The sequence below is a fragment of the Erithacus rubecula genome, assembly GCF_903797595.1.
Source record: "Erithacus rubecula genome assembly, chromosome: 1".
NCBI classification, from domain to species: domain Eukaryota; kingdom Metazoa; phylum Chordata; class Aves; order Passeriformes; family Muscicapidae; genus Erithacus; species Erithacus rubecula.
Window position 1 is genome coordinate 73,387,047 of NC_136658.1, and position 26,311 is coordinate 73,413,357.

Here is a 26,311-nt window from a genome sequence, read left to right on the forward strand (position 1 = left end):
TTCCAAGACATGTGTCTGACTAGAGATCCAAGTTTATGCATGTACCATTAATTTGTTCAATCTGCCCCCTCAATGTCAGTGACAAAGAATGAGCAGAATGATCAATTTTTAACAGGAGTGTCTGAAACCATATATTTGAACAGAATTGTTTTATTATGCCTTGTTGAATGTTAATCTGCCTTATCTCTGGTTTTTAAACACAAACAGTAGAGAAGAAAGTTATTTCTCTGGTATTCAGTGCACCAAATACAAAATTTCTCTAATCTCATTATGACCCGAAGTAAATAATTTTGTATACAAACATATTTCAGCTACACTTTAAACAAAACTTTCAAAAAGATGGTAGGAAATTAGGGTTAGTTAAGATACTTGACAAAATAGTCTTATGTTGCTGCAAACAAATCACATGAAAAAAATCTACATGATTCTAGGAAGAATATTCACATTCTTCACGTATCTCCCAACTATATCTTCTCAATCATTTTCTTTTTCCAGTTTTATGCTTCTTAAGATCCAGTATTACCTTATATCCAGGTCCTAACTGATGTATTGCAAAAATCTGTGCTGGGTTGAGTGCTTCAGTGAATACATATACTGCTCCAAGCTGGCCACAGAACACTCTATTTGCATCAGCAGTCTCCGAAGATCCAAGAAAACATTTATCATAGCTCTGTATCAGAAAGAGGCAGTTAATAACGAAATAATACTAATGCACAGCTACTAAAGCCACAAATAAAGAGAGGCTGGAATTAAAAAGATAAACCAACTATTATCAATCTTTTATTACTAAGGGTTGTTCCCTGTGGCAAACAATCTAATTTCAAATATTGTAGCATTAATTGTTTTAGAGGTCCATATGACAGGCTGCTAGGATTTGTTTTCTAATAATTGATCAACATATAGAGAAAATTATAATAATACATTCAAGTACAAAATAAACCCCCCTATGGCCTTCTAGAAATATGACACACTTGAACTTCCTTGCAATTGTACTCAGAACTCCTACTGCTAATACATGAGAGCACATGATGAAATGCTCATTTCTTTCAGGGCTGTGCCAATAGACCTAAACACCTCAAGAAGAAAAAAATAAACAAATACAGATTTTTCTAATTTCCAGGTGTTGCATAGTTTCCCTCTGTGACCACAGGCTATAATGATTTGGTTTGACCTTATACCTTCTTCAGCCTTATTCCATACTCACAGGAGTTATTTTCCATTCTTGAAAAAACTATCCCTCCATTCTCTTGTTCTACATCTGTCCAAGCCATATTAGTTCAGATTAGAAGATGGATTTTTTTGTTTGGTTGGTTTTTTCTGGTGGCTATTTGGCAAAGATTTCTTAAGTTTCTCAGGTGCTTCCAAAAAACTGTCTAGAACAAAGATCTGAGAAACCAGAAAACATGATGCAGCACAGAAGAAAAATAAGAAGTTCAAGGATCTTTGAAGGTTATTCTCTCAGTCTCCTTGAGTCATAGGTACTTTATTGAATGGAAACAAGGATCTGATACCACTTTTTGAGCTGAACCAATACAACCTGCATTCCCATCTGGCTTAACTGCTGAGTTTTACCCTTAAGGAAAACTTTTGTCAGTCTAGAGAATTAAATCAAATACAGTGAACTGTTATAGGAAGTGGTCTAGATAGATAGGCTATTAACAAGGAAAAGGGGACTCAGGTGTAAGGACAAAGATCTGGAGCTCAGCTTTAAGAACAGCTGAGGGAAGTATCCAGGATTTTTTTCTTTCATTAATCCTCCTTTGATTTACTACCTTTTTTTTTTTTTTTTTTTTTTCCCTCCCCTGGAATTTCTATTGTTTTAAGCATTTTTGACAAAATTTTAAAACTTCTGGGAAAAACCTTACATTAAAATTGATTCAAAAAGTCATATCTAGAATAGGGATACAGGGCAAAAGTCAGGTAAATCAGAACCTTTTGACTCCGGGTAAACCTAATGGCAAAATATTATAAAAATTTTCAGTTACTTTATTCAAGTCCTGCTTAGCCTTGAAGGCTTTCCTGACAGTGTGCTATTACTGTCAGAATGTGTTACAACAACTAATGTTGAACAATTGCCATTTTCAATGGTTGAGGAACTTGTCTGAGCAACTGATGTCACTTTTCTCCTAGCTGATACTTAAATAATCCAAGACTACCTTCCTGCCTATTATAAGGGTATTTTCCTGGATTCCTCTAATAAGCATTAATTGTAAAACAGCTATTGTAGCTCTCAGACTCTGAGTTCTAATTATAGTTAAGTTCTAGGTTTATTAGCCTCTAGTAATTTCCTTTTCTGTCTTTTTTCATTCTTCCCAGTTTACACTTTCCTGTTTCTGGCACTTCATTCTTGATTAGGTGTTCCCATTATTTTAAATTGGAGGGGAGGGCTAACTCCTGATTTGCTGGTAATTTTATCCACTTCTGTTCCAGATGCCAAGCAGTCTGTAAACCTGATTAATAATCAATTTATTTAGAAATCAGCACCCAGAACTCATAGCTCATTTGGTCTTCCTCCAACTATTTCACATTTCCACAGTTTTAAACCTGATAGACACCAAGTTTGCCTATTCTTGTACATCTCTGGTATTATATCATTAATACCTCCAAGACAAAGTGATTGACAGATCTACTTCACTCAGTCCCTTGGCCCACAACATCCTATTTAACTTCAAAAAAATTAAGCTCTTGGGACTTATGCACCTTCCTATTTAAGAACTAAAGTTGATCCTTAATAATCTTGATCATTATAAGACTTCTGTTCAAATGCAGTAAAAGTGCTAATGATTTTATCAGTGTGTTGGCTTTTCATCACACAAGTTTTTAGATCCTTCTACAGCTTCTATAGGAGTAACTCCTTCTGCTAAGCATTTGTCATTAAGGAATACACATCCCCACACCACATAATGAATAATTCAGACCACATCCTCTGAGATCTCCTCTGATTTTTCAGTCATCGCATTTCACCAATCACAAAAATATTCATATTACTAAGGAGAAACCATGCTCTGCAAAAACTGAAAGGCTAACCTCTTCTTGTAAGAGGAGATGCTACTAGAAAACCGAAAGAATGGAAATCAGAACCTTTGAAAGGCAGAGCTCTCCTACTTTAATTAACATGTAATAAAACTATCCCTTTCAAATCTCATTTTGCCTCTAGAATTTAACAAAAGTTCATTTTCCTAAGGCTTCTTTATCCATTATAGCAGTCAGAAAAACAGGAGAACCATATTATAAATAAAAAATTAAGAACGGCACAGCAAGTTGATGAATCAAGAACCTCTGAAATTCTATCACAGATCTAGCTGAAGGCAAAGCACAAGAAAATAATTTTGTCTGCCTCCCACAGCGAGAAAGAGCAATATATGCTGCTTCATTAGATATAGTCTCTCAAACTTTCTAAGTCAAAGTACAGAAAGAGAGCATATGTATACAAAAATCCAAAGTGTCAATATCATTACATTTTATTAAGTAGATGAATAAGTAAGAATAAAAGAGACATTTTAAAAAGAAAATTTGCATGAAGCTTGAGGAAAAAAAAAATTGGACTTTTTTTCTTCTTCAATTAACTTTAAAATGCAAAGTGATGAGGAAAGAAACCCAATAAAATCTTACATCATTCGTGTTAACATGCCAGGCCATGTCACCATAGGACACCAGCTGACCATTCACGTAACAGCGTATTTCACTGTTTCTCCACCGGTTGTAGATGTGTACAATGCTTATCATGTACCACTGGAAAGACACAAAGAAACAGGAGCAGAGTTTGTGTTATAAAACAAAGTTAATGAATGGCATAAAAAATGAGTGACCAATATCAAGCTTACACAAAAAAATAGAAACCTTGCAAATGCACAACATTAAAATTCAAGTCAGTGGGATTTCAAGTCCAGTCAAGAGAACTGTGCCTAAATGTAATTATGTACCTACCTGCATTCCTTTATGGGATTAGAGGCAAAAATGCATACATAAAATTTAATTTCAACAGTGCAATTTAATTTCAACACTATTTTGTAAAAAAAACACAGGAAATCCAGAGCTATGTGCTCTTACCTTATCAAATTCATATCACACAACCCATGTCTTTGCATCACAGCTATCAGAAATTATTAAATAAACAGAAAAAAATACCAAATTATACAGATTAAGATTCATCCTGATTGCTTTCTTAGATATTTTTCCTCTGTTCTTTACCATTCCACCAATTTTTGAACAACTGCCGTATCTTTTAAAAAAATGCACTAAATAATCAGAGAAGGCACCACAATTTAGTGCTTCCACATACTACTATGGCCATCTTTCCCATAATTTGTTTAACAGGAATCATTATGTCCATGACAAATTCAAGAACTCTGGAGTCTTTTTGCTTGGAGACATGAAAAATATAACTCGACAAAATCCAGAGCAACTTGATCTAGGTGTCCCTTTTTCAAACAAGGGGAAAGACAAGACAGTCAACATATCCCCTTCCAATCTAATTGACTCTGAAAATGTCAGTTTGTCTTAAAAATAGTAATTTGTATTCTAATAATTTGGAATAATGATTGACATTTTCATCATCACCATCCCTTTATTGGTATCTTTTTTAATTATTATATTTTGATTTCCATGTTCGGTTAAGTTCTTTTTTTCCAAAGCAGAGAACTTCTGCAACCCTTGAGGCTTGTTGACTTTCTTCCTGAGCTGGGATAAATTCAGAGCCTACTAATATAAATTTCTGTTTCTCTGTTAGAGAAAATAAACGTAGATGTTTTCTCATGTTGATTTTGAAATTAGAAAAAGCTCAGAATTACGAACAAAACAGCATGCAGCAAAGTACATTTTGACAATAGCACTACAGTAGTCATCAAACTGAGCTGTATTCTTTCACAAGTCTATAATAGCTATAGATATGAGAACACATTTTTACATATCTTTTTCCAAGTATTAAAAAAAAAAATTGTTCATTTTTTCCCTCATTTAAACATGCAAGTAACAGAAGGTGGGAGAATGCTAATGATCGTACAACAATACTTCAGAGTACCCCATTTCTTATGTTTCCAAGCAAGTAGATTTATTGGGCAATGCTGGAAAAGTAGTACTGCTCCAGCTTTGGCTTCTGGAGTCATGTACAGAAACTTTTTTTCAAGGAACCATGAACAAAGTAATTTTTGTGAGTTATTGTCAAAAACAAAAAAAAATAAAACACTCAACCACAACCCAATCCAAAAAACCTAACTCTGATTTTTCTTTCAAAAGGTTTTAAAACCATTTCTGAAAACATATCCATTTGGATTCAACCTCAACTTCTAGAAGACCTTTATTTTATTTGCAGTGGTCTGTACATTGCCATTTATCTATACTCAGGTATATTGTAAGGAGCTTTTTAACAGTCTACTGGATTTCGTGATTAATGGTGTATTTGCTCATAGTCTTTTGCATTTCTGCATTTAGGTAATTTCTCTAGCACAAGCAAATACTTTTTTTAAAGAAAGGCAGCACTTTACTACTACACAATGAAACAAAGCAAATTGCATGATCTCACAGAATTTTTCTTCAATTTTTAGTTGAAATAATCCTTTTTTTGCTAACATTCAAATTCAGCAATACAATTTTCTTAGACATTCATCGTGCAGTTTCCTACCCCATATTATTTTCTCAAAAATGCACAAAAGCCATGCTGTAACAACACCTTCTTTAGGTAGTACTAGAAGACCTTTCACTATGCCTTTCTTGTTTATTGCTGAAACCTGTCAAGCTTAGTCATCAATTGCTAAGTCATTGAGTCACATTCTACTCCATAGGACAGTACAAGCAGAGAGATAAGGCATGACACAATAAGTATTTCCAGGATGGGGAACTTATTTCTGTCTCTGCTGGAGTTAGTAAAGGTGTCAGGATTAGAAACACACACACACACACCAAAAAAAAAAAAAAAGCCAACATAAACAACCAAAGCTGTTTGCTCTTGACTACACTGCTTTCCTATTACAGTTTTACAAAAATTGATGCTGAGGCTGAAACTCAAGGAGGCAAAAGCACTCTGGGTTACTTACAAAAAATAACAATTTGGAGTCCCAGAAAATCAATTAAACATTACACTGCCAAAGCCAGCTTAGCTCTCTTGATATGTCAGGCTATTATACTACACTCACATTTTCTGCTTGGGGATACGATAACAAAATTTCTTTGTATATATTTTTAAAAATGCTTGCTTTTACAATATTATAAAATGCACCAATTGAGACCTAAAGTAACCACTTAGCATATCCTAAAGTTATAAATTAAGATTACATATTGTACTCTGAATGGTGTCATATGAAGCAAGATCTTCACATGAACAGAGCAAGTCTGATCTGCACATAAAGCTTTTGACCAGGTGACTTAAGTTTATCACTTTACTGTGATTCATCAAAAATTTTTAAAAATTCTCAAACCCCATTATTCAGAAGTTTATTGAGGATAATGATTCTGACAAAATCTGTTGCTGAAATGCCTGTGTCTGTAAGTAAATGTCCAGGGAATGGCAAATTTATGGCAAAACTCGCACATCTCAAATTACCATTAGAACAGTTAGCTGCTTTATAAATGAGTCCATATTTTTTAATATATATCCACACATTCAAATCTTGTACAGTGAAACCAATTTCATATCTAAACAACATGAAGAAATTCAATTTGCATGTTAAACAGGATAAATTTTGACTTGTTAGGGCGAGGTTTTATTTTCTCCACTATGTTTTATGTACTTTAACACATGCACGTGAACACAACTTAATGACAGAAAAATATACATTAATCAACTTGAAAATATATTCTAGAATATTTTCTTAAAATACTTTCTAAATCTGACATATGATCCAAAGTGTATGAAGCACGAATTCTGGGATATGTAAAACTAACAGTATATACTTCAGCAGATCAGCTGATTTTGATTTGAAACTGGCATTCATATAATGAGATACACAGGTACTACTATTTCAGAATTAGTAATTTTGAGTAGCAACAGCAAAAGCTAAAATTTTCCAGAGTTGGCATGAAAAAAACCAGTCATTTGTATTAAAAAATACCAAAAGCATATCTTGCTAGAATATGAAAAACTACTTTCTCATCAACAAGTAAAGATCAGCTAGATCCCAAAAGCTGATCAACAGTAACATAATACAAAAGTAAAAAAAAGACATTCGTTCCTAGATTCAGATATGCTATTTTAAATGAAAATTGAACTGCCATCAAAAAACTTTTCTGGCTATAAATTGGAAAAACACAAAAAACAGAATTGATTCACTCCAGTAGATTCAGTTATGTGCTTACAAGGCTTTATACAAGCCAGAGTGATATGCTAGAGAAATACATCACATTTTTTGAGGAAAACCACAAGTGCCCACGAAGCTACATGACAAAATTAGAATTTGTGATTATGAATCACAAATACATACCAAGAGAAATAGTGGAACATTAAGCTGATGTGTGAACAATAGCATTCCCTCCCTAAGAGATTGGTTTCTCAAAAAAACCCAAAAATTCAAGCACTGAAATTCAATATACAAATACTAAGCCCATAAAAAAAAGAAATGGGTTTCATAGCAAAATACACACAAGACTGTCATGAGTGACAAACACATAATGCTTGCTGGACAGAAAAGTCAATGCTTTAGTCAACTAACTGCAACACTGAAGGCCACAAAATCATCGTTCCCCTAGGACTACTAGGCATAGAGTAGAAATAAACACTAAAATGATCTAGAAATGTAATCAAGATTTACTATGAAAGATGAGAAATCCTATAACAGCACTGAAAAGGAAGAAAGTTCAGAGCCTTATATCATAAAGCATCAGATAATGAAACTCTAGCATCACCAGCAAAATTTAAGGCCTTGGCAACAAAGTTACCAAGTACAGAAATTTCAGAAACAGAATTATGCTATTTAAGTAATTAAATGTAGCTATTTTACAAATACTCTAAATTCTTCTCCATCTGAAGCCAATTAGGCAGTAGTTTTGAAAAACAAGCTGACTTTATAAAAGTGCTACACTATAAACGATTACATTTTTCTTGAATTGATTCTGAACTGTAACTTTGCATAAGAAGCAGTTGTCATAAACAAGGAATTATGATTAGCACTATAGCACTGAAGGGATTTTAGCCCTCCTCCCAGAAGCACATTGTCACACCTTCAGTGCCATTCCTTACTGCAAACACCTCCTGGCTTACCTTGCGTGGCTGGAAGTCGTACTTGACACAGTGCTGGAAGCCTTTGCCTTTTGACTTCAACGATGTAACTATTAAGCAGTTGCCAACAAAATGAGCAGAATACCCAACACCTTTGCTAGTGCGGAAACTGAAAAGAAAAAAATTATTATACTGAGATAGGGAAAAGGAGAATTATTTTATAATAAAAAGGTCCAAATACTGCTTGAAACTGCCATGAAAAAGAAAATAAATTTGTAGCCAGATGATGAATCTAATTTTCCTCCACCATTCTTTTTGAAGAGTTACTCACCTTCCACACTTAATTGATTCCAGGCTACATTTTAAAAATTAGTACTTCATTTTTCCTAAAATCCAAGATAGTATAAATACTATATCTGTCATGTTTCACCCTCAGTTTCTTAATTAATCATCATTTAAAATAACACATCTGATTAAAGTTGTGAAGAAATAACAATTACAGAACAATTGTGAGATGCCCTGCAATTATGGGGGGTTTAGAGCACAATGCAGACAAATTTGGATTCAAAATAATTACCATGCAAAATAATTATTTTTCAAGACAAGAGAAAATTATGCTAATGATATATGAAGTTTTAATCATCTGAGTTGTGTATTCATTTTCATTTGTCAAGTGGATAAAAGACTGCAATTTTAAGAAAGTAAGTTCAACAAGGATTTCCAAGCTTTCTTGTGACTAATATCATAAAGACAGGTAATGCAGAAAGCCCATACATTTCTCCACTTAAATTTGAAATCAAAAGCATTTTAAAGAGCAATTCTGGACTTCTTAAACACTTTGCAAAAGTAACTGGTCAAAGTTCATGAAGATATTCACTGAACAATTAAAACACAAGTCCATATCTACAGCTATGCTGCTTAATTATTTCTGAAAAGCTGAGTACAATGAAGAACAGTTTGCTATCAATAACATGGAGCACACTGCATTCTGGATTTTTTTTTTTAAATAACCAATCAATTAAATACAAGATGTAGATGGTGAATTTCCTCTATGAATTCTGAAATTAATCTTTTCAAATGTAAGAAATAAAACCTACTAATTTTGAGCATTTGTACAAAGTCCTATCACCCACTAAATACTTTCTCATTCACTTAATGCAGATAACTTATAAAATAATTTTATGTTATTGCAATAATAATGCTTTAAATGGTTTCTTTGTTGCAACATTGTCTTCAAACACTTACAATTATTTTATTTCTAGGAATATTAAGAAATGAAAGGGTCATGCTAGGTCCAAATTCCATCTTCCTTAATAGTGCTGAAATAATATCTTTTTATCTACCCTACAAGACACAATCTTGATTTTAATATGGAAAAATCTGCACATTTGTGGAACTTATCCCATCTTCAGAAACTTTCAGTTAAATCAATATCAGTGCATTATTTATGGAGAGAATCAAATTTTCCTCTTTGCTCACAGTCAAAAATAATTGAAAAACCACAACGTTATGGAAAAAATTAACTCTTTACAAGACAGGTGTTGTGATTATACCCTGAGGTGATCAGGACTTAGACACTTATCTCCTATGAGGGCATTTGTAAGGGAGGTAAAAAAAAAAGACATTCAAATTCTAGACAGCCATTTTTGTTGCAATACATCAGGATACTTCAATTTTAAAAACTGATGTAATAACACCCACAGATAATTTTTCTGCACCCTAATGTATCCTTGCATAAAAGTTCCTACTTCCAGTCTTGAAGTATATATATCTTTTTTTTCCCCACATTCAGGCTGTGTCTTCCTCATTTATTCATCTGCTTCTTTACATTGTACACAGTTCTCTCTCTGCCAAGCTGCTATACTGCAAAGGAGCATTATTCCCTGCCACCACCTTGAACAGGGGCTTCCATAAAACTCTCTTTACAAAAAAAGAAAAAAAGAAAAAGCACTTCTTTAATAAAAATAAAATGTCCTCTCTAAATAAACCTAAGATATAACCTAAGAATGAAGAGAGATATTACATGTTGTCCATTATCACTGGCCTCAACAATGAAAACACTTTATAACACTGCCATTCCCTTGCACCTTTTGAAGACTGTTTTTAACCTGGATCATGCCAATGATATGGCTTTCACAATGACCCCATAGGCAACTAAACCCCACAATGAAAAGTGCATGAACAGCCTCATGGAAGAAAATCACTTATATACACATTACCCATATATGCAATCTGCACGACCACAGCGCTGAATTTTGTGAAATAAAATTAATGTTAAAAAACTTAAAATACAGCCCTTACAATAAGGGCAACTGAATGTTCTGTGAGACTTTGATTTATCTCCTTAGGGCCTTATGCCATTCAAGGAATTTTTCAGAAGGCAAGTGCAACTCTCACAATGCCAAATCTGTTTCTCAGCAATGTAAGTCATCTTTACAATCCAAAATGGTTTATTTAACAGAATCCCATTCTGAAGGATATTAAAATAATACAGAGATTCACTGTTTTGACATACGATGTTGCATTATTTGATTAGAGATGTCAAATGTAATAATTTCTTTTAAATTACCAATAGCCAACCATTGTAAATATCAATATATTTTTACCCGATAAAACATTATTACCAATGTGTAAAATGCATTCTACTACTTTTGCAAGAGGTAGAAAACATTCTGAAATTAAAAATCTCTCTTGAAGAAATATCTACATCTTTAAATTTTTTCTCCCTTTTCTATCCTTCCTGGTTATTTAAATCCATTGTGGTCAAATCAGACTGTTCCTGGAATTTTAAACACTGAGTTGTCCTCATGTTTGTGTGGTGAACTTTCTGGACTTCAGCACAAAAAACATGAGAAGGCAATGAAATAACAAAAACACCACTCATTTCTTAGCAGGGCTCTTTGCCTTGGAATAGAATGATTTTATAAATGTGTTTTAGCCAAGATTTTACTTTTTTTTCCCCCCCTCCAAATTGATTTGAATTCTAATACAACAGTAGTTAAGAAACTGAGTACTCAAATATATTCTGTTTACCTCAACATAATACTATATAATACAAGTCTTAACATTTTCTTTCTTGCCAAAGGTAATGTAGGCTAGGATTGGTCTCCAGGATATTGCAAAGAAATTCTCTTACCAATTACCTATATGAGCATAACTTGCCACATCCAAAGACAAAATGCATGGAAAAAACAAGAGCAGTACCATCAACAGGCATATGGTTTTATGAGCCTTAAATTACTTCCCATAGCAGCTGGAACACAATTTTACTACAGTTTGCTCATATAATCTTTACAATTATATTTCATTTCAGCCAGATTCACAAAGCAACTACTGAATGCTACTACACTTCCATAGCAAGACAGCATTCTTCCATCCACCAGTGGAACTGTTCAGGGACTCCAGTCTGTTCAGATTAGGATTTTACGGGCAAATTTAATGCATGATCATAATACAGATATTGAGAAGAAGAAGAATTAATTCCTTCTTGCCTGAAAGGTGTGGGTGAAATTAACATTCTACTAACTTTGGAATTCCACTACAGGCTTTTGCAACTGTTCTGCATTATCTCTATTATCATTAGCCCTAGAGAAGGTCTGAAAATCCTAGACAGCTTGATTTTTGAATGGTTTGGTTTTTTTTCTTTTCCTGTCTCTGTATCTGTAAAACTAAAATGCAGAATGCACTTTGTCCCATCTCTGAGGGTCTCTTCAGACGTGAGACCTCTCCAGAGAGGACATGCAGGTGGCCAGGAGTCTGGGTTCTCTCGGAGGCACCAGCAAGAAAGCAGCTTGTGTTGTTTCAGGGCTGTTTATTTATCTTATCTTTAAAAATGTTTCTGCCAGCCCAGCATGGGTCCACTCTGCAGGTCGACCATTGCAGAAGGTCTCCTGGGAGGGCTGTGCCAAGGCCTTTATACTCTAAACTACATATACAATATTTACAAATTTTCCCCAATGCCATGCGACCTCTCTACAATGTCCAGTTCTTTCCCCATCCAATCTGTGGTTCCCAGGGTGCAACTTCAACATGGATGACACAAAGAAGAAGGAGGAAGAAGCAGCCCACCACACCCAGGATCCTCCATCTTGGTCACATGGCTCTTAGTATAAACAATTTAAAAACCTACTTATACTACATTCTAATATTCTAATTTACATTCTACTTGTCATCATTTTCTGTGTCTCTTCCCTCAGTGTTGGCAAATTCTCCCAAGGAACCAAATCCAGTCCCTGCAGATCCTGGACAGCACTCGGGGGTGTCAGAGGGCTCTGCCAGGGAAGTTTTTGCATCCCCAGAGGAGCCAGGGAAGTACCCTGGACTCCCACACACTTTGAAAATTTTTAGCCATTCTTCCATTTAACACTTGTGGAAGTACTTTGACTTTTTACATAAAAAAAAAAAAAATTGTGACATATTAGCCTCAGTTCATTTTCTAATTCTTTCACAGAACCTGATACATAATCTGAAAGAAAGCACCTCTTTAAATATAAAAAATAAGAGAAAAATAATAAAAAAAAAAAAACCTGGAGAAATCAGTCTTAGCATCTGGATTGATCATATGTAATTCCAGGCCTTACATATAAATTATATCACTCATCCATTTCTTTTAGCTGAAACAAGTAAAGTGATTTAGGGAACAGAGACTTCCCAGTTGAGCATACTTAAGGTGAGCCATAAATGTCTAACTTTCTAGGGTCTTTATGACAAAGAATCTACACTTTATTTTTAAAGAAACATTTCCAAAAATCTGTTAAAGTATGACAAAGATTATTATTATTATTTTACTATGTCTTATAATTGCGATAGTGGCCATAGTACTGTGTCTCCAAAAGTTTGAATTTTCCTATTTTGCAGTTACCCACTGGATCTCAGATTTAAAAAATTCTTTGTTAGCATAAGTGCTTGGCACCTCTGTATGGTGGTCTCTGACTGACACAGTTGGTTTATTATCCTATAGTAAAAACCTGGATACCTTTTCTCTGTAAACTTCCCAGGCAGCTCCATGCAACATAGACTCCTCTCCTTCCCTCTTCCTTCTACCTCTTTCTTCCTCCATCTTCCTTCTGCATGACTGGCTAACTCCTTCCTGCCCCTTACACCTAGCCCTTCTTCCTCACAGGACGACCAGCAAACTCTTCTCTTTTTTTCTATCCTAACCCTTTATAGCTTTTTCTCACATGCATAACACCTGTGTGCCCTTTTACTCCTTTGTGATTGGTAAACACACATCAGGATCCCATGCTTCAGTGCTAGCCACTTGTCTTATACAGCTGCACCCCATTAGGGATCAGACTTGGCCCCAGACCCATTCCTAATCTTCCACAATCTATTCTCCCACATTGACTCACTATAAAATGTGTTTTCTAAGGGACAATTCACACCCAGTAGTGAACTGGTACTATTTCCAAATAGAACCAGTTTTCCCATGGTTTCTTAAAAGAAATAGCAATTCTTAACTGCAAATAACATTCCAGTAATGCTTTTGCCAAGATTTCAGCAAGGGATCACATCACATTTATTACTGTCTCTGTTTGTTCCAACTATCTTTAAAAAGATCACATTAGCTCTTTCAGCTACAGCAATGAAAATGGATTTCATGGTCAGTTGATACCTACAACAATCCTTAAAATCCTACTGTAGTTCCTGCTTTCTAACATAGGATTACTCATTCTGTAAGCATGGCATCCATTATGCACTGCTAAGTATATGATGTTGGTTGGCTCACACTAAAATTTCTGCTACAGAAATCTGAATCTTACCCTTTGATTTTGACTGCTCTGCCTTGTTGTTATTTATTGTTCATGCAAATGTCAGACTCCTAATTTTCTTCCAGGATTGTCACACTCAGTTTATAATTGGTAAGATAGCTACAATACTGTTCCAATACACAAGTGTTAATAGACTGTCAGCAACTGCCAAACATCATCCTCAGAGATAATTAAAATTATTTTTTTTAGAAAAAAAACCAAACTGGCTTACAGCTCTTGAAGGAGGGTTTAGCATGCCCCTAATAACAGAACAGCAGAAAATTTTCCTTGCATCTGGCAAACATGAAAACACTTCTTTGCTTCCCTTCTCCAGTTTTAAGGATCAGTTTTCACATCACAGTTGAGCTAATGTAACTGCTGTCTCACACCACAAAGGCACTGCACTCACTTAAAGCTCTGAGTTGTTTATATGACACATTTTTCACCTACTTAAACTAAAAACGATATTACATAACCAGAAAGCACATGGAAGAAATAACGTCTGCTTTGGTATCTTCCTCTTGGTGGTGACACAGACCCTGATGTTTGAAACCTGTGTAAAGTTTAGACGGGTATTTTTCCTCTTTGGAATTACTAATTAGAATTTGGTGTAATCTTTCACATAAATAATAATAACTTGTATTGCTCCTGTCATAGCAAAATCTGCAGGGCTACATCTTAGGCCCTGTGTTTTACAACATTTGTCAGACTGCAAGGGATAAAAGCAAGTCTGCAGAAGGAGAAAACTGAGGGGAAGCTGTTGAGAGACTGAAAAGTAAGAGGGCTGGGCAATCTCACCAAGCATATGAAGAAGGGCACATGCTGAATTGTTGGAGCATATAAAACAGGGGTCTCTCCCTGAGTTCCTCAGAGAGAGATCAGAGTGCAGGAACTGAATTAAAACCTTTAGATAAATTAAAGCATATTAAGTCACTCATACATGAAATAGAAGTGTAAGCTTAAGTTTTAAGTAAGAAAGAATGTTTTAAGTGCCTTAAAGAGCAAAAACCTTAGAACCTAGTGTAAAAAACAAGCTTCAAAAACAAGCTTCAGTGAGAGCTCAAAAACATAGTTCTAGACATAACAAAAATATAATACGAATATTTCTTACATTCTTCAGATAGAACAGATAGGCTATATGTGCAAGTTATGCATAAACTTCTGTATTACAGAACTAGAATTCTAATAGGTTTAGAAGAAACACTTCAGATTCATGTTTTTGGCTCATTGGGTAATTTGTAAATAAGAATCTGTGCATTGGGGAGAGACCCTCCCTCCCCCTCTCTCCTCACGACCACCATCATCATCCAAAAGAAGACAGGAGCTGCAACTTCAGCCCTTCTTCAGCCTTGCACCAGAAAGCTTCTGCTACTTCTAATCTGGACTTTATGCTGACAGATTTTAACACAGACTTCAACACATGAGATTCTGCTTTACAAGAAACAACTTTCCAGCAACCAAAAACTGCTCTTGCCCTTTTTTGAAGGCCTAAACCCATGACAATCTCAACTTTGGATTCTGCACCAGGATTCTGGGATAGGGAAACCCTGAATGGACAAACAGACTGGGGAATAAGAGGCTGGAAACCAGTGCCATGGAAAGGAACTTGGGAGTCCTGGTTGATGGCAAGTCAAGCATGAGTCAGCAGTGCCCTGGCAGCCAGGAGGGTGAACCCTGCCTGAAGGGACATCAGGTACAGCACTACCAGATAGGCAAGGGAGGGGATTGTCCTGCTCTGCTCTGGGGCAGCCTCACCTCAAGTGCTGGGGGCAGTTTTGGGTAACACAGTATTGGAAAGACATTAAACATTAGAGAGTGCCTGAAGGAGAGCCATGAGAATGGTGAAGGGTCTAAAGGGGAAGCAATATGCTATGAAGTCACTTGGTGTGTTCAGTCTGGAGGAGACTGAGGTGAGACCTCACTGCAGTCACAACTTCCTTGTGAGGGGAAGAGGAGGGGCAGGCACTGATCTTTTCTCTCTGGTGACAGGATCCAAGGGAATGGCCTGAAGTTATGTCGGGGAAGATTTAGCTTGGGTATTAGGAAAAGTTTCTTCACCCAGAGGGTGGCTGGACACTGGAACAGCTCCCCAGGGCAGTGGTTACAGCACCAGCCCAACAGAGTTCAGAAAGTGTTTGGACAATGCTCTCAGGCTCATGGTTTGATGGGGACAGTCCTGTGCAGGGCTGAGCTGGACTCAACGGTCCTGATGGGTCCCATCCAACTCAAAATATTCTGTGAGCCTGTGATTTCCTTCTGAGATTGGTATATTCATTTTCTTTTATGTGCATTACATTCACATTAAATTTTCACATTTTTGGGGAACTGGTGATCAGTAAGCCACATTTATGATCACAGATCTACTTTCTATTAACTTTAGCTAACATGCAAACTGTGCACTCTGAGTTGAACAGATTTTGTAATATTGACACTAGCTAAGAATCTTTACCACCAAACGGAAAATACAACAACATTCTCCATCTAAAGCTATAAGAAATAATATATTTTAGAATTCCTAAAGAAATTACAACACTAGATTTTATGATTAATCTACAAGACACATGTCTTGAATCTATAGATTTATGAATTGCAAAGCAAAAAGGACAGATGATTTTCTAAGTGTTTGCATTCAGTGACAAGCCATTAAAATCTGCAGATATTTGGCAGAGCTGCGGGGAAAAGCATGTCAGGGACTTAAAAAAAATGAGAAAAGTTAACTATGGTTAGGAACCCAGAACAAACCATAACTGCAGCATTATAAGCTACTTACCAATAGAGATAGGGTTTATCCTTATCTACATTGATATTGTTTAGTGGATCCATACGAAACCAGGTGTTAAGAGTAAACCCATTTTGATAAGGCCACTTAGCAATAGGAGGCAATGCAATTGCCTGGAAGGAGAGAAGAAACAAGAAAGAAATAATTAGTTTTTTTGAGAAATACTTCTTAAAGTAATGCCTTTCAAAAATCCCGTGTCGTTCTAGATCTGTACATCTGCTTCAACTTTCAAATATGAAATATAGAAAAAATCCTTTACATAGTGCTCCTGAAATAATGCACTACTTTTCTGTCTATTTCAAAATACATTAACTTTTAACTACATGAATTCTATCAATTGAGGACACAAAATTAAATTTGTGAATGGGCAATATTAAGAGAACAAAAATAGAAAAATTACTTCTGCTTACATTAAACTATAAATTCAGATTTTAATAGTTATTAATCTCATAAATAAAATTAAATATAAAATTAAATTAATCAACAGATCAAAAAATAGAGATTAGTTGTTAAAACTAAAACTAAACATTTCAAGGAACACCTTTTGGATATGGCTCCTGCCTCCTGAGAGGCAGTTCCTGCCTGAAGCAGAAGAGCTGCTTAATGACAAATAGGAACAACACCTGCACAAGGTGTCCTCCAACTGGAGTGACTAACATGCTACCTGCCCAGACTGGCAGAGATGTAATACAGTACTGAAAAAGGAAGCAGCTCTCAGGAGCATGCCCATAAACTGTTTCAGTAGACTCTTGGCTCCTCCATACTGCCAATGAAGTCCTGGATGCACAACCACACACTTAACTTTAAAGAGGGCCAACCAGGTATTTATCATGCTGATTAAAAGTTACGGTGTTTCTCTGTCTGATGTCAACATTGTGCATCACATATGAAAACCAACTCAGTGCTAGTGAGCTAGGCCCTGTCTGATATCTATCTTTCAATGAAGTGTTTTGGTTTCTGGGTCATTTTATAAACTTCTGCCCATGATCCACTTCAGAGGATGTATCCTCTCCAGAACTTCAGAGTATAGTCCAACATGCACTAATAAAGAAGTGTAAATTTGAAGCTCATGTTTCTTGATTTACAGGAGTGCAGTCCATCATGAGTAGTTTGTGAAACGAGATCCTGGAAGGATCAACAAAGGAAAGAAACTATCCATTTCAATCAAGATTTCCTGTTATTGCTGCATATCTTTGGACAGAAGGAATATTTGAAATTCTTCTCCAGCAAAACGTTTTTCAAACCTCTGATAAAAAACTAAATTTAGGAGAGAAATTTCATCGGGGCTTGCCTCTGAAGCCCAAAAATGTCAAAGCAGTGTGTCACTGTAGAAATTCATATTCTGCAACAGCTGTCTTGCTGAGGCAGGTACTTGTAAGAGGGTTTAACTGTGGTTTTAATTTATCAGGAGATAATGAAACCTTCCCTTTCAAAATTTAGTAATTAATTCTTTACACAATCTGCCCTGTGCATTTTGCTGACATATGTGTTTATAAGACTGGATTTCAAACAAGATCAAAGAAGTAATCTAGCAAAAAATACAGGTGTGAAACAGTGATTATCAGCCAGTTTACTTCCCAAGTGTAATCTGCCACTCTGACAAGTCTGTTCACAAGAAATGGACATAGTTGTTTGGGCTTAAAGAAAATATCAGTGGCATTGATGGATGAAATGCAGGTAGAGCAGCCTTCATGCACTGGCACGAGAAAACAGGAATCTCAGGATTATTTTCTGTTAGAAATGCTCAGGTAGAACATGGCATCTTCTATCTCCCAGTATTAACCATTTCTATTTACTCTCACAATAATCTATAAATCTGATTTACTTGTAGGGTTTGGGGTTTTTTTTGGTTTTTTTTGTTTTTTTGAAAGTATGTGCAGTGAATGGAAAAGACAATATCTACTTGGGAAGGTTTGGAAAGGAACATAATTTCACCATTGTAAGTTATCTCCACTATCTTGATGGATAGGAAACAGGTGATGCAAATCAGACAAAATGACAACTTTAAAATAAAATTTATGAGTAAACAGTCACTGTAAACTATAATGATATGGACAAGTTCATTGTTTGTTTATCCTTTATATAATATTACATTATTCTAATAAAATAACACTGTTCTTTGGAATTTTCAGGTTTCCCTTTCACAGTAACTTCCCCACACCAAAATCTGCTGCTTGATATTCCATTCTCACAAATGCAAATTCTCAAAAAGACAGCTACCTTGTAAGTCTGGGGAAGGCAATGTCTACACTACTCAAACACATATTTCCCCTCTCATTTTCTGTTCAAGAACTTCTGAAATCAAACGAAATATTTATTTGTTCCTGAAATTGTAGTATTTTGGTAGAAAACTTACTGCAGCACTACAGCCTGGGAAGTTGAAAAAGGTATCAGGCCCATGTCTCTGTGGCATCTGATTAAGGACTGATAATAATTTAACTGCATGTCTTGGCTGTGAAAAAAAAGAAAATTGCACACAAGTCAATACAACCATTTTTATACTCTCTAGGCTACAATGGAAAGTGGACAGTTTTCAAACAGAGCAAATTAACTCTAAAATAGTTAGCAAAAACACTTCTTGAACATATGTTCATTCAACGTGAGAAAATAAATTCAAGTTTAATATGTCCCAGGAGACAGTTTATGTTAACTTCAGGCTCTAACAGAATGACACTTAATGCTTTATCTGATCTCAGCTTACCCAGATTCCATTTTCGCCTCGAAGCATGCTGAACAAAAGCTTCAACTCCTTGACAGTGATGCTGTAGCTGGCAAGAACCCCCAACATATCAACTAGGAGATCTTCAAAGGAAAATAGAGTTATTCTGAACTCTGAATTTCATTGCTTTGATACACACACACAAAAAGCTGAAAATATATCTTTAAAAGTAAGTGTATTCACATATTCTAAAAATCCAACTCACTTGTATTGAATAATTTACAAAGGATTTCATGTTAAGTTTTGCATCAGACTTTGAAAAAGGTATTACATTTATGGAACATTAACTCTTCCCATTTCAAAACATGCATCACACATTATAACTTGTCATTCCTGCTGTATATTTTTGGGATAAAAGTTCCTTATTTCCTCTGAAGTAAGCATTTTTCAAAAAATTTTGATCTAAAAGATGCTTTATGTTGACCTAAACCCAGCCTTTTATACTATAATTTGCATCATTTTCTCATTTTTGTTACAGTGATAATGCTTCTGATCTTTACTGTAATGAAAGGCCAGGGGAAAATAAAAGAAAAATACCTCCCTCTGGCCCCTGCAAAAAAAGTTCAAAACAACAAAAACCCCACAAAATCAAATGAAAACCCAGCAATCAAATCAAACAATACCAAAACAACAAAAAACCCGTAAGGAAAATAAAACAAAATCATAGCACAAAAATAATTAAAGAGCACAATAAAAAGAAGAGATCAAAACTGCTAACAGGCATATGGAATACAGCTTTCAATTACAATGTCTCAAAACTCATAAACTCTTACAGTAAGAGCATGAAACAGTCTTCCTTTCAGACACTATCAGGTTTAAAATCACTGATGGTGCTGGAATTTTTATTTAAAACCCCAGAATTTCATTTAAACAATTTGTTAGCTTATTGGGTGTTGACCCTTTCCTTATACTCCACACTTTTCTTTGGAATAAAATGGACTAGTAAGAATTAGAATTTCCTCTAGCAGGAGGTAAACCAATTTGCTCATATTCACAGACGAGGCATAAGAATTTAATTCAAAGATCAAATGGTGAAGTCCAGAGTTTTCAAAAAGAGCTATGACACAACAGAATAAGCATTAACATACTTCCCCAATCTGTTCAACATGGGATTCCCTCACCCCTCTCCTGCCTCCCTGCTAAAACTTGTAGAAGACAACTTTCTGCATACAAGTTTACATTTCATCTGTAGGACTGCATGTTATCCTTGTCCATTAGTGAAAGGATGATTCTTACAGGTGCTGACAAAGAGTAATTTTCAAGAGAAACAATTCTTACTAAAGACATTTTACATTCATATTTTGTTTTAAAACAGATTTTCTCTTTGCAAATCCATATATATGTGGTTTTGAGCAATGAAACTCAATGAAACTAGCCTCTGATCCTTAGCAAGCAAAAGGCATGTGTAAAGAATTAAATATAATTTAATTTACAGAAAACATAGTAAACTGTTTGGTGAGTGAAATCACATATCAGGAAGGGCAAAAGCAAAACATTGGAACTCAGCAGACATTTTCACCATAAATCCTGAATATAGTCCTAATCTCCAAGCACAGATTTTCCCCCCTCCTTTCATTTCCCCCATTAAAAAGAGTGCCATGTATATTTGTGAGAGTATTAGGGAAAACAAAATACACCTAAGAAAACTAAATGCCTGTCTCTCATGGTGGTGAATTTTAGGACTCAGCTCCCCTAGTACCTGCCCCCTTCACAGTAGTCTCCAGCCTGCAATGTGTAGCTGGCACATCTTGTACATGATCAAAAACTGGGAACAGTCACACTGAACACTCAAGAAAACTAAATAAGCACAAGTGAATACTAATCTTTGGCTGAAAATGTCACAATTCCTATTTCATAGTTTCAGCTTCCCTTTTGGATCAAGGGACTGCAAATTTGGCTTCCTTTAGAGAAAAATATGTTAGAAGCGAAGCTGTCTGGTGAAAATCAGAACACCTTTAAAAAAAGATCTTGTAACATAGAGGAAAAAACTGCAAATTGATACAAACACAGAAATTATCAGTAAATTTTAAAAATCACTGAACATGTGTTGCTTTGTTTCATTGCTATAGCCTGTACTACCTTATGGCACCAAAAAAATTCTTATTTCTCCTGAAGATGTGGATAACCTACAGGCATTAGAAATACATATTTATAAGTAATGAATTAAACATTGATGAAGAGAAACAAACATAAGCTCCCTAATTATGTAACTCTGGGTAAAATAATGACCTGGAAGATTGAAGCCCAGTAAGTAACAAGCAAAGATAAAGCAAACAACATCTGTGGAAGTAGAAGAACTTAAGGCTATTTAAAGATATTTCTGTAAGCTCCTCTAAAGAATGTTTGTTTCTTGTTTCAATATAAAGACTTAAAAGTAATTATTATATAACTTTATTTATACTTATTAGAAATCTCATAAAAGAGTAAATCCCATCTGTTTTATAAATCCTAATAATCCACTCATCTATAAATGGACAAGAGTAACAAAGCATACTACAACTAGATTTTTTAAACTTCTACTTCTTTTTTTTGATATCAAATAAGATTACATGTATAACTGAAATCCATGATCTCATTTCAGAGAAAAAGATTGTATATGATAATACTAAATCCAGAAGGAGAAAACATGCAGTTTCTAATTTTTAATGCATTTCTAATTTCTATTAATGGCACCTTCTGAATACTTCCATACTAAGCAGTTTTCATATGATCTATTAATTAACCAGCAACCTTGAAGGAATGCCTAATTCAGTCACTTAATATGAAAATACAAATGAAAAATGCCTGCCTGTCTTTCAAGTAACAATGCACATATATCAAAATGAAGGGTCTGCCATTAATTTTGGAAGATACATTAAATAGCATTCAAAAGAAAACTTCAGGAAACTACCCTCATACGTCCCTAAGCTCTTACTATTAAATGGCCATGAAGTTGTGAATTTTAACACTTGGTGATAGAAATTAATTTCTACACTTTGTGAATAGAGAAGGTGATAATTTTGCCATTTTTCTTGTGGAATGAGTTGAAAGAGGAAAGCTTGTTAACAGCCCGTTAATGACAGAGCAGTCAAAACCCAACACTGTTGTTTGAAAACTAGGAACTTGTTTCAATGCTTAAGAATTCAGTCCCAACATTTTTAGAACAATTACCTATATCATCACAACAGAAATGTGGGGAAAAAATGGGACTTAGGTGAGACACATCTACTCTATGAGTTCAGGGTACTTTCCCATCCATCGTTCAGACTTCTCAGATGGGACTACAGACACACTATCCCAAAGAGTCCCTCAGAGCAGATGATCTGCTTCACTACTCATCACCTAGAAACAGACCTGTAAAAAGTGAGTCCATCAAGGAAGATCCTGTGCAGCTCTTGAAAAAAAAAAAAAACTAAAAAGCACCAATCAGCTATGAAAATATTTTCTCCTCAACTATTGATAAAATGGCTGACCATTCCCTATATTAGTATAACAGACTGTCATAGTACAAAAATTTTATTCTTGAAAGGTGATGCTTCTGAAAAGCAGATTGAGCCCATTTGGGTTGCCATTGAGATTTTCCAAGTGATTAAGGTTTTATTCTTCACCACAGAAGATTTAAAATCACATGAAGTTAGATATTTGAAGTACTTAAAAACTCATGAATCTGTGTCTTCATCTAAATCAACAGAAAAGTTCTTCTCATTGCAAAAGTTCGCCTTCATGTTTATTTGCTGCTGTCTTACTATCATGAAATCAGAAAAGAGAGGATTCAGACTTAGACTGGTCCTGAAAGTGTGCTGTCAGAACACAAAACAGGTATTACTGCCTATCTTGTCTATTTAAACCCTATCTGGGTCTAATCAAAGTGTTTCACAGAGGAACAAGTGAGATGACCTAAAAACAAGCAAGCAACTCCCAGAGAAGCAAATTAAAAAAAAAAAAAAAAAACAAAAAACAAAAAAACACACCCAGAAAACTTGCACCCTTTACAGATGATAAAAGCCAATTTCAAAACATTGGGCTGACAGAGTATTAGCAACTGTTTTGGGAAAAAAATGTGGTACTAACTCCCTAGAAGTAAAAATTAATACACCTTTTGTTCAAAACATTCTCCCTTTAATGCTAAAAATAATTTTAACACAATTTCTTTTATTCCCTGATTTTGGGAAGTTCAGAGAAATATTTGAGGCAAAACAATTCTACAGTTATGACCTCAACATCTGCATAGAATCTTAGGGAATGCAAACACTGCATTAGTTGTCACTGATTCTGCTAATATTGAAATAGTTATCACATTACATTTTCTGTTACTTCTGACTTATTACCTATGTTATTACCACTTATAAAAGGAGACTCAGGTGCTTACAGAAATCAAGAGATAAAATAAAAATAATCAAATTGGTTGCTTCCATGTCTTGTTGAAGAAAAAAAATAAAACTCTCAAAAAAAATAATTTACAGTTGCCAGAGAAAATCCCTAGGAAGTGTGATTCTGTTCAATCCCTGCTCATGATACATAGGTGCATACTCAGATGAGTAGAAACACTGCAATGCTAAAATGTTATCAGAATCCAATTTTTAGTTTTGATTTTAAATTATATATGTACTCCCTTCACCCATGTAAGCATACTAAGCAACAAGCTTAATGAAGTTTTTTCTGCAGAAAGTCTCTTTCTGAAGCGTTGTGTGACCTCCTCAGAAAAAAAATATTGAAGAGGTAGAATATCCATTAGGTTGTTTTTTAAAATTTACTATCCCTGGCTTATATGAGTATCTGCCAATTCAGAGTGATTTTTGAATTGCCAAATGCTCCTAAAAAGCCAGATCATAGGCTCTTGATTTCTGACTTCTATAATTAGCTAGGCAGTTTAAAAAAAATGGTGCCTCTCTAATGGAGTCACCATTACAGTCTTGTATGCCACATATACAAGTACCACTTACAGGACCTTAAATTGAACAAATTTTGTTGGTGTGATTACTCATGTAAGAGCACTATTTCCGTGAGTAAAACACTGAAAAATTTTAGGATAGAAATTTTTTTTCTCATCATAGAATGCATTATATTTAACATGGAATAAAAGAGTATCTTTACCCTTAGATTATTCTGACATACCCTACTTACAAATATTGTAAAACAAAACATATTTGGTGAAAACCATCATTTATTAATCTATTGGTCTGTTATACCTCAGTCTGAATTTCACTGTATGGTACTTAGCATAACACTTATGATTTTAGCATTTAGATACATTTCTAAACAAGATGTTGATTATGACTTGCTTTGAAAAACAGTATGTAGCTTTTCCAAATACTTACTATTGCAAACACGTTTATACTGAAAAAAAAGAATAAAGGACTCTCAAAAAAATAATTCCTCAGTAATACAGTTTTTATCCTACTGTTATAATCTTCTTTCTTTTTGTCTGAAACCCTTGCTAGTTTGCTGTTCCACAAAACCTGTATATACATGAAGAATCAGATCATCAACTAAAACATTAGAATCACAGAAGGTAAACCTCTGAAATCTTTCAAAAATGCCTCACAATATAAGTGTCCTAACATCAGTTACAAACTATATAAGAATTAAGAACTACTTGCATACTCTGTTGAAAGAAACTGACTAAGCTCCTTCAGGGAAAATAAATAGTAATCATATCTCTTCAGGTGCCATATTTAAATGTGATGAATAAACCTGTTCTTTATCCAAGTAATCAGGATTATAATATGTAATCTGTTACACAGAGAATGTAGTGTGGAATATCAAACTCCTTCAAAAATACTACGAAAACCTTAACTAGGAAATAACTTCATTACTTATGTTCAATAAACAAACAAAGCATGCAAAATGCTATAGGATGTTAAAACCCACAAATGTAAAAAATGAAAATATATGATAGGGATCACAGGAATACTTTATGGAATGATTGTTTAATATAATCCATATGTCCAGCATTCAAAACTGTAAATAATATGTTATGCTGTCAGATGAGGTTGTTTAAAATAGATCTAGAAATTCTGACATCATTATTAAGCATAACAATGTATATGAAAACTAAAACATTGCCTCATAGATAAAAAGTCTAAAATACTGTTTTTAATGATTCTAATTTTATCACTAAAATAACAATACCCTTCTCAAATGAATTCACAACCAGTTATTTCACACAATGTATCTACAGAGTTTTTAAACTACAGATATATTTTTGTAATTTTCCTGAAATTAATAAAAAAAAGTACTTCTGACTCAATAGCAGTGTTAATGAAAACATATTTTTAAGGAAAAACCAAAACATTCCATACCCTTCCATAAAGACAAAACATTGGCAGGTCAAGAATGCAATAATTATTTTATCAGTTGGCAATTTATACCTGCAATCATGTCGTCCACAGTACTCATCTTCAGCAGTACCTGTTCAATTAAGCCAACTTCCGTGCTAGTCTGTAAATTACGGACGCTTTTACGTAGGATTGCAGTGAACATACTCCAGATTTCTGCTTGGCACGTTACATCACAGTGCTCCAAGAGCTCCGACATGCATGTAATGCTCTCTGCATCCTGGATTATAAAGTTCATCTCCAGATCAAATTCACCACCAACCAGCTAAAAAAGAAAACAAGAACAGCATTAGAATGTTAAATACATAATTTAGTGTCTCTCATATCTTCATTGTAATCAATACGAATATACTTTACATGGTTAGAGAAGTAATTTTGATGAGAGAAACTCACAGCTATGCTTTGCAAGAGCAAATTAACAATCATGCTATGCAAAACAAAGCTTGTAAAAATATATACACTAATATCATAAAACAGTACCTTCAATTTTGTCACTGTGCTGAATACAGCATCTCAATAAAATAAAATCAAAATCAAATAGATTTGAAGTATTCCTTCATATGAAGGAACTGAAATGGTAGCTTGGCCCAGATAGAT

The 26,311-nt window shown here is 34.7% G+C and overlaps 1 protein-coding gene across 8 annotated transcripts in view; it reads right to left on the reverse strand.

The window, feature by feature from the left end:
- Positions 1-26,311, reverse strand: part of NBEA (neurobeachin) — a 451,247-nt gene that overhangs the window by 346,446 nt on the left and 78,490 nt on the right. For all 8 annotated transcript variants that reach the window (XM_079333484.1, XM_079333487.1, XM_079333486.1 and 5 more), the window contains exons 2-8: positions 25,748-25,979; positions 19,380-19,480; positions 19,035-19,130; positions 16,670-16,791; positions 8,192-8,318; positions 3,613-3,732; positions 524-670 (exon numbers count right to left, since the gene is read on the reverse strand). In XM_079333484.1, the coding sequence (XP_079189610.1) occupies positions 524-670; positions 3,613-3,732; positions 8,192-8,318; positions 16,670-16,791; positions 19,035-19,130; positions 19,380-19,480; positions 25,748-25,979 (945 nt within the window). The remainder of the gene's footprint in view (positions 1-523; positions 671-3,612; positions 3,733-8,191; positions 8,319-16,669; positions 16,792-19,034; positions 19,131-19,379; positions 19,481-25,747; positions 25,980-26,311) is intronic.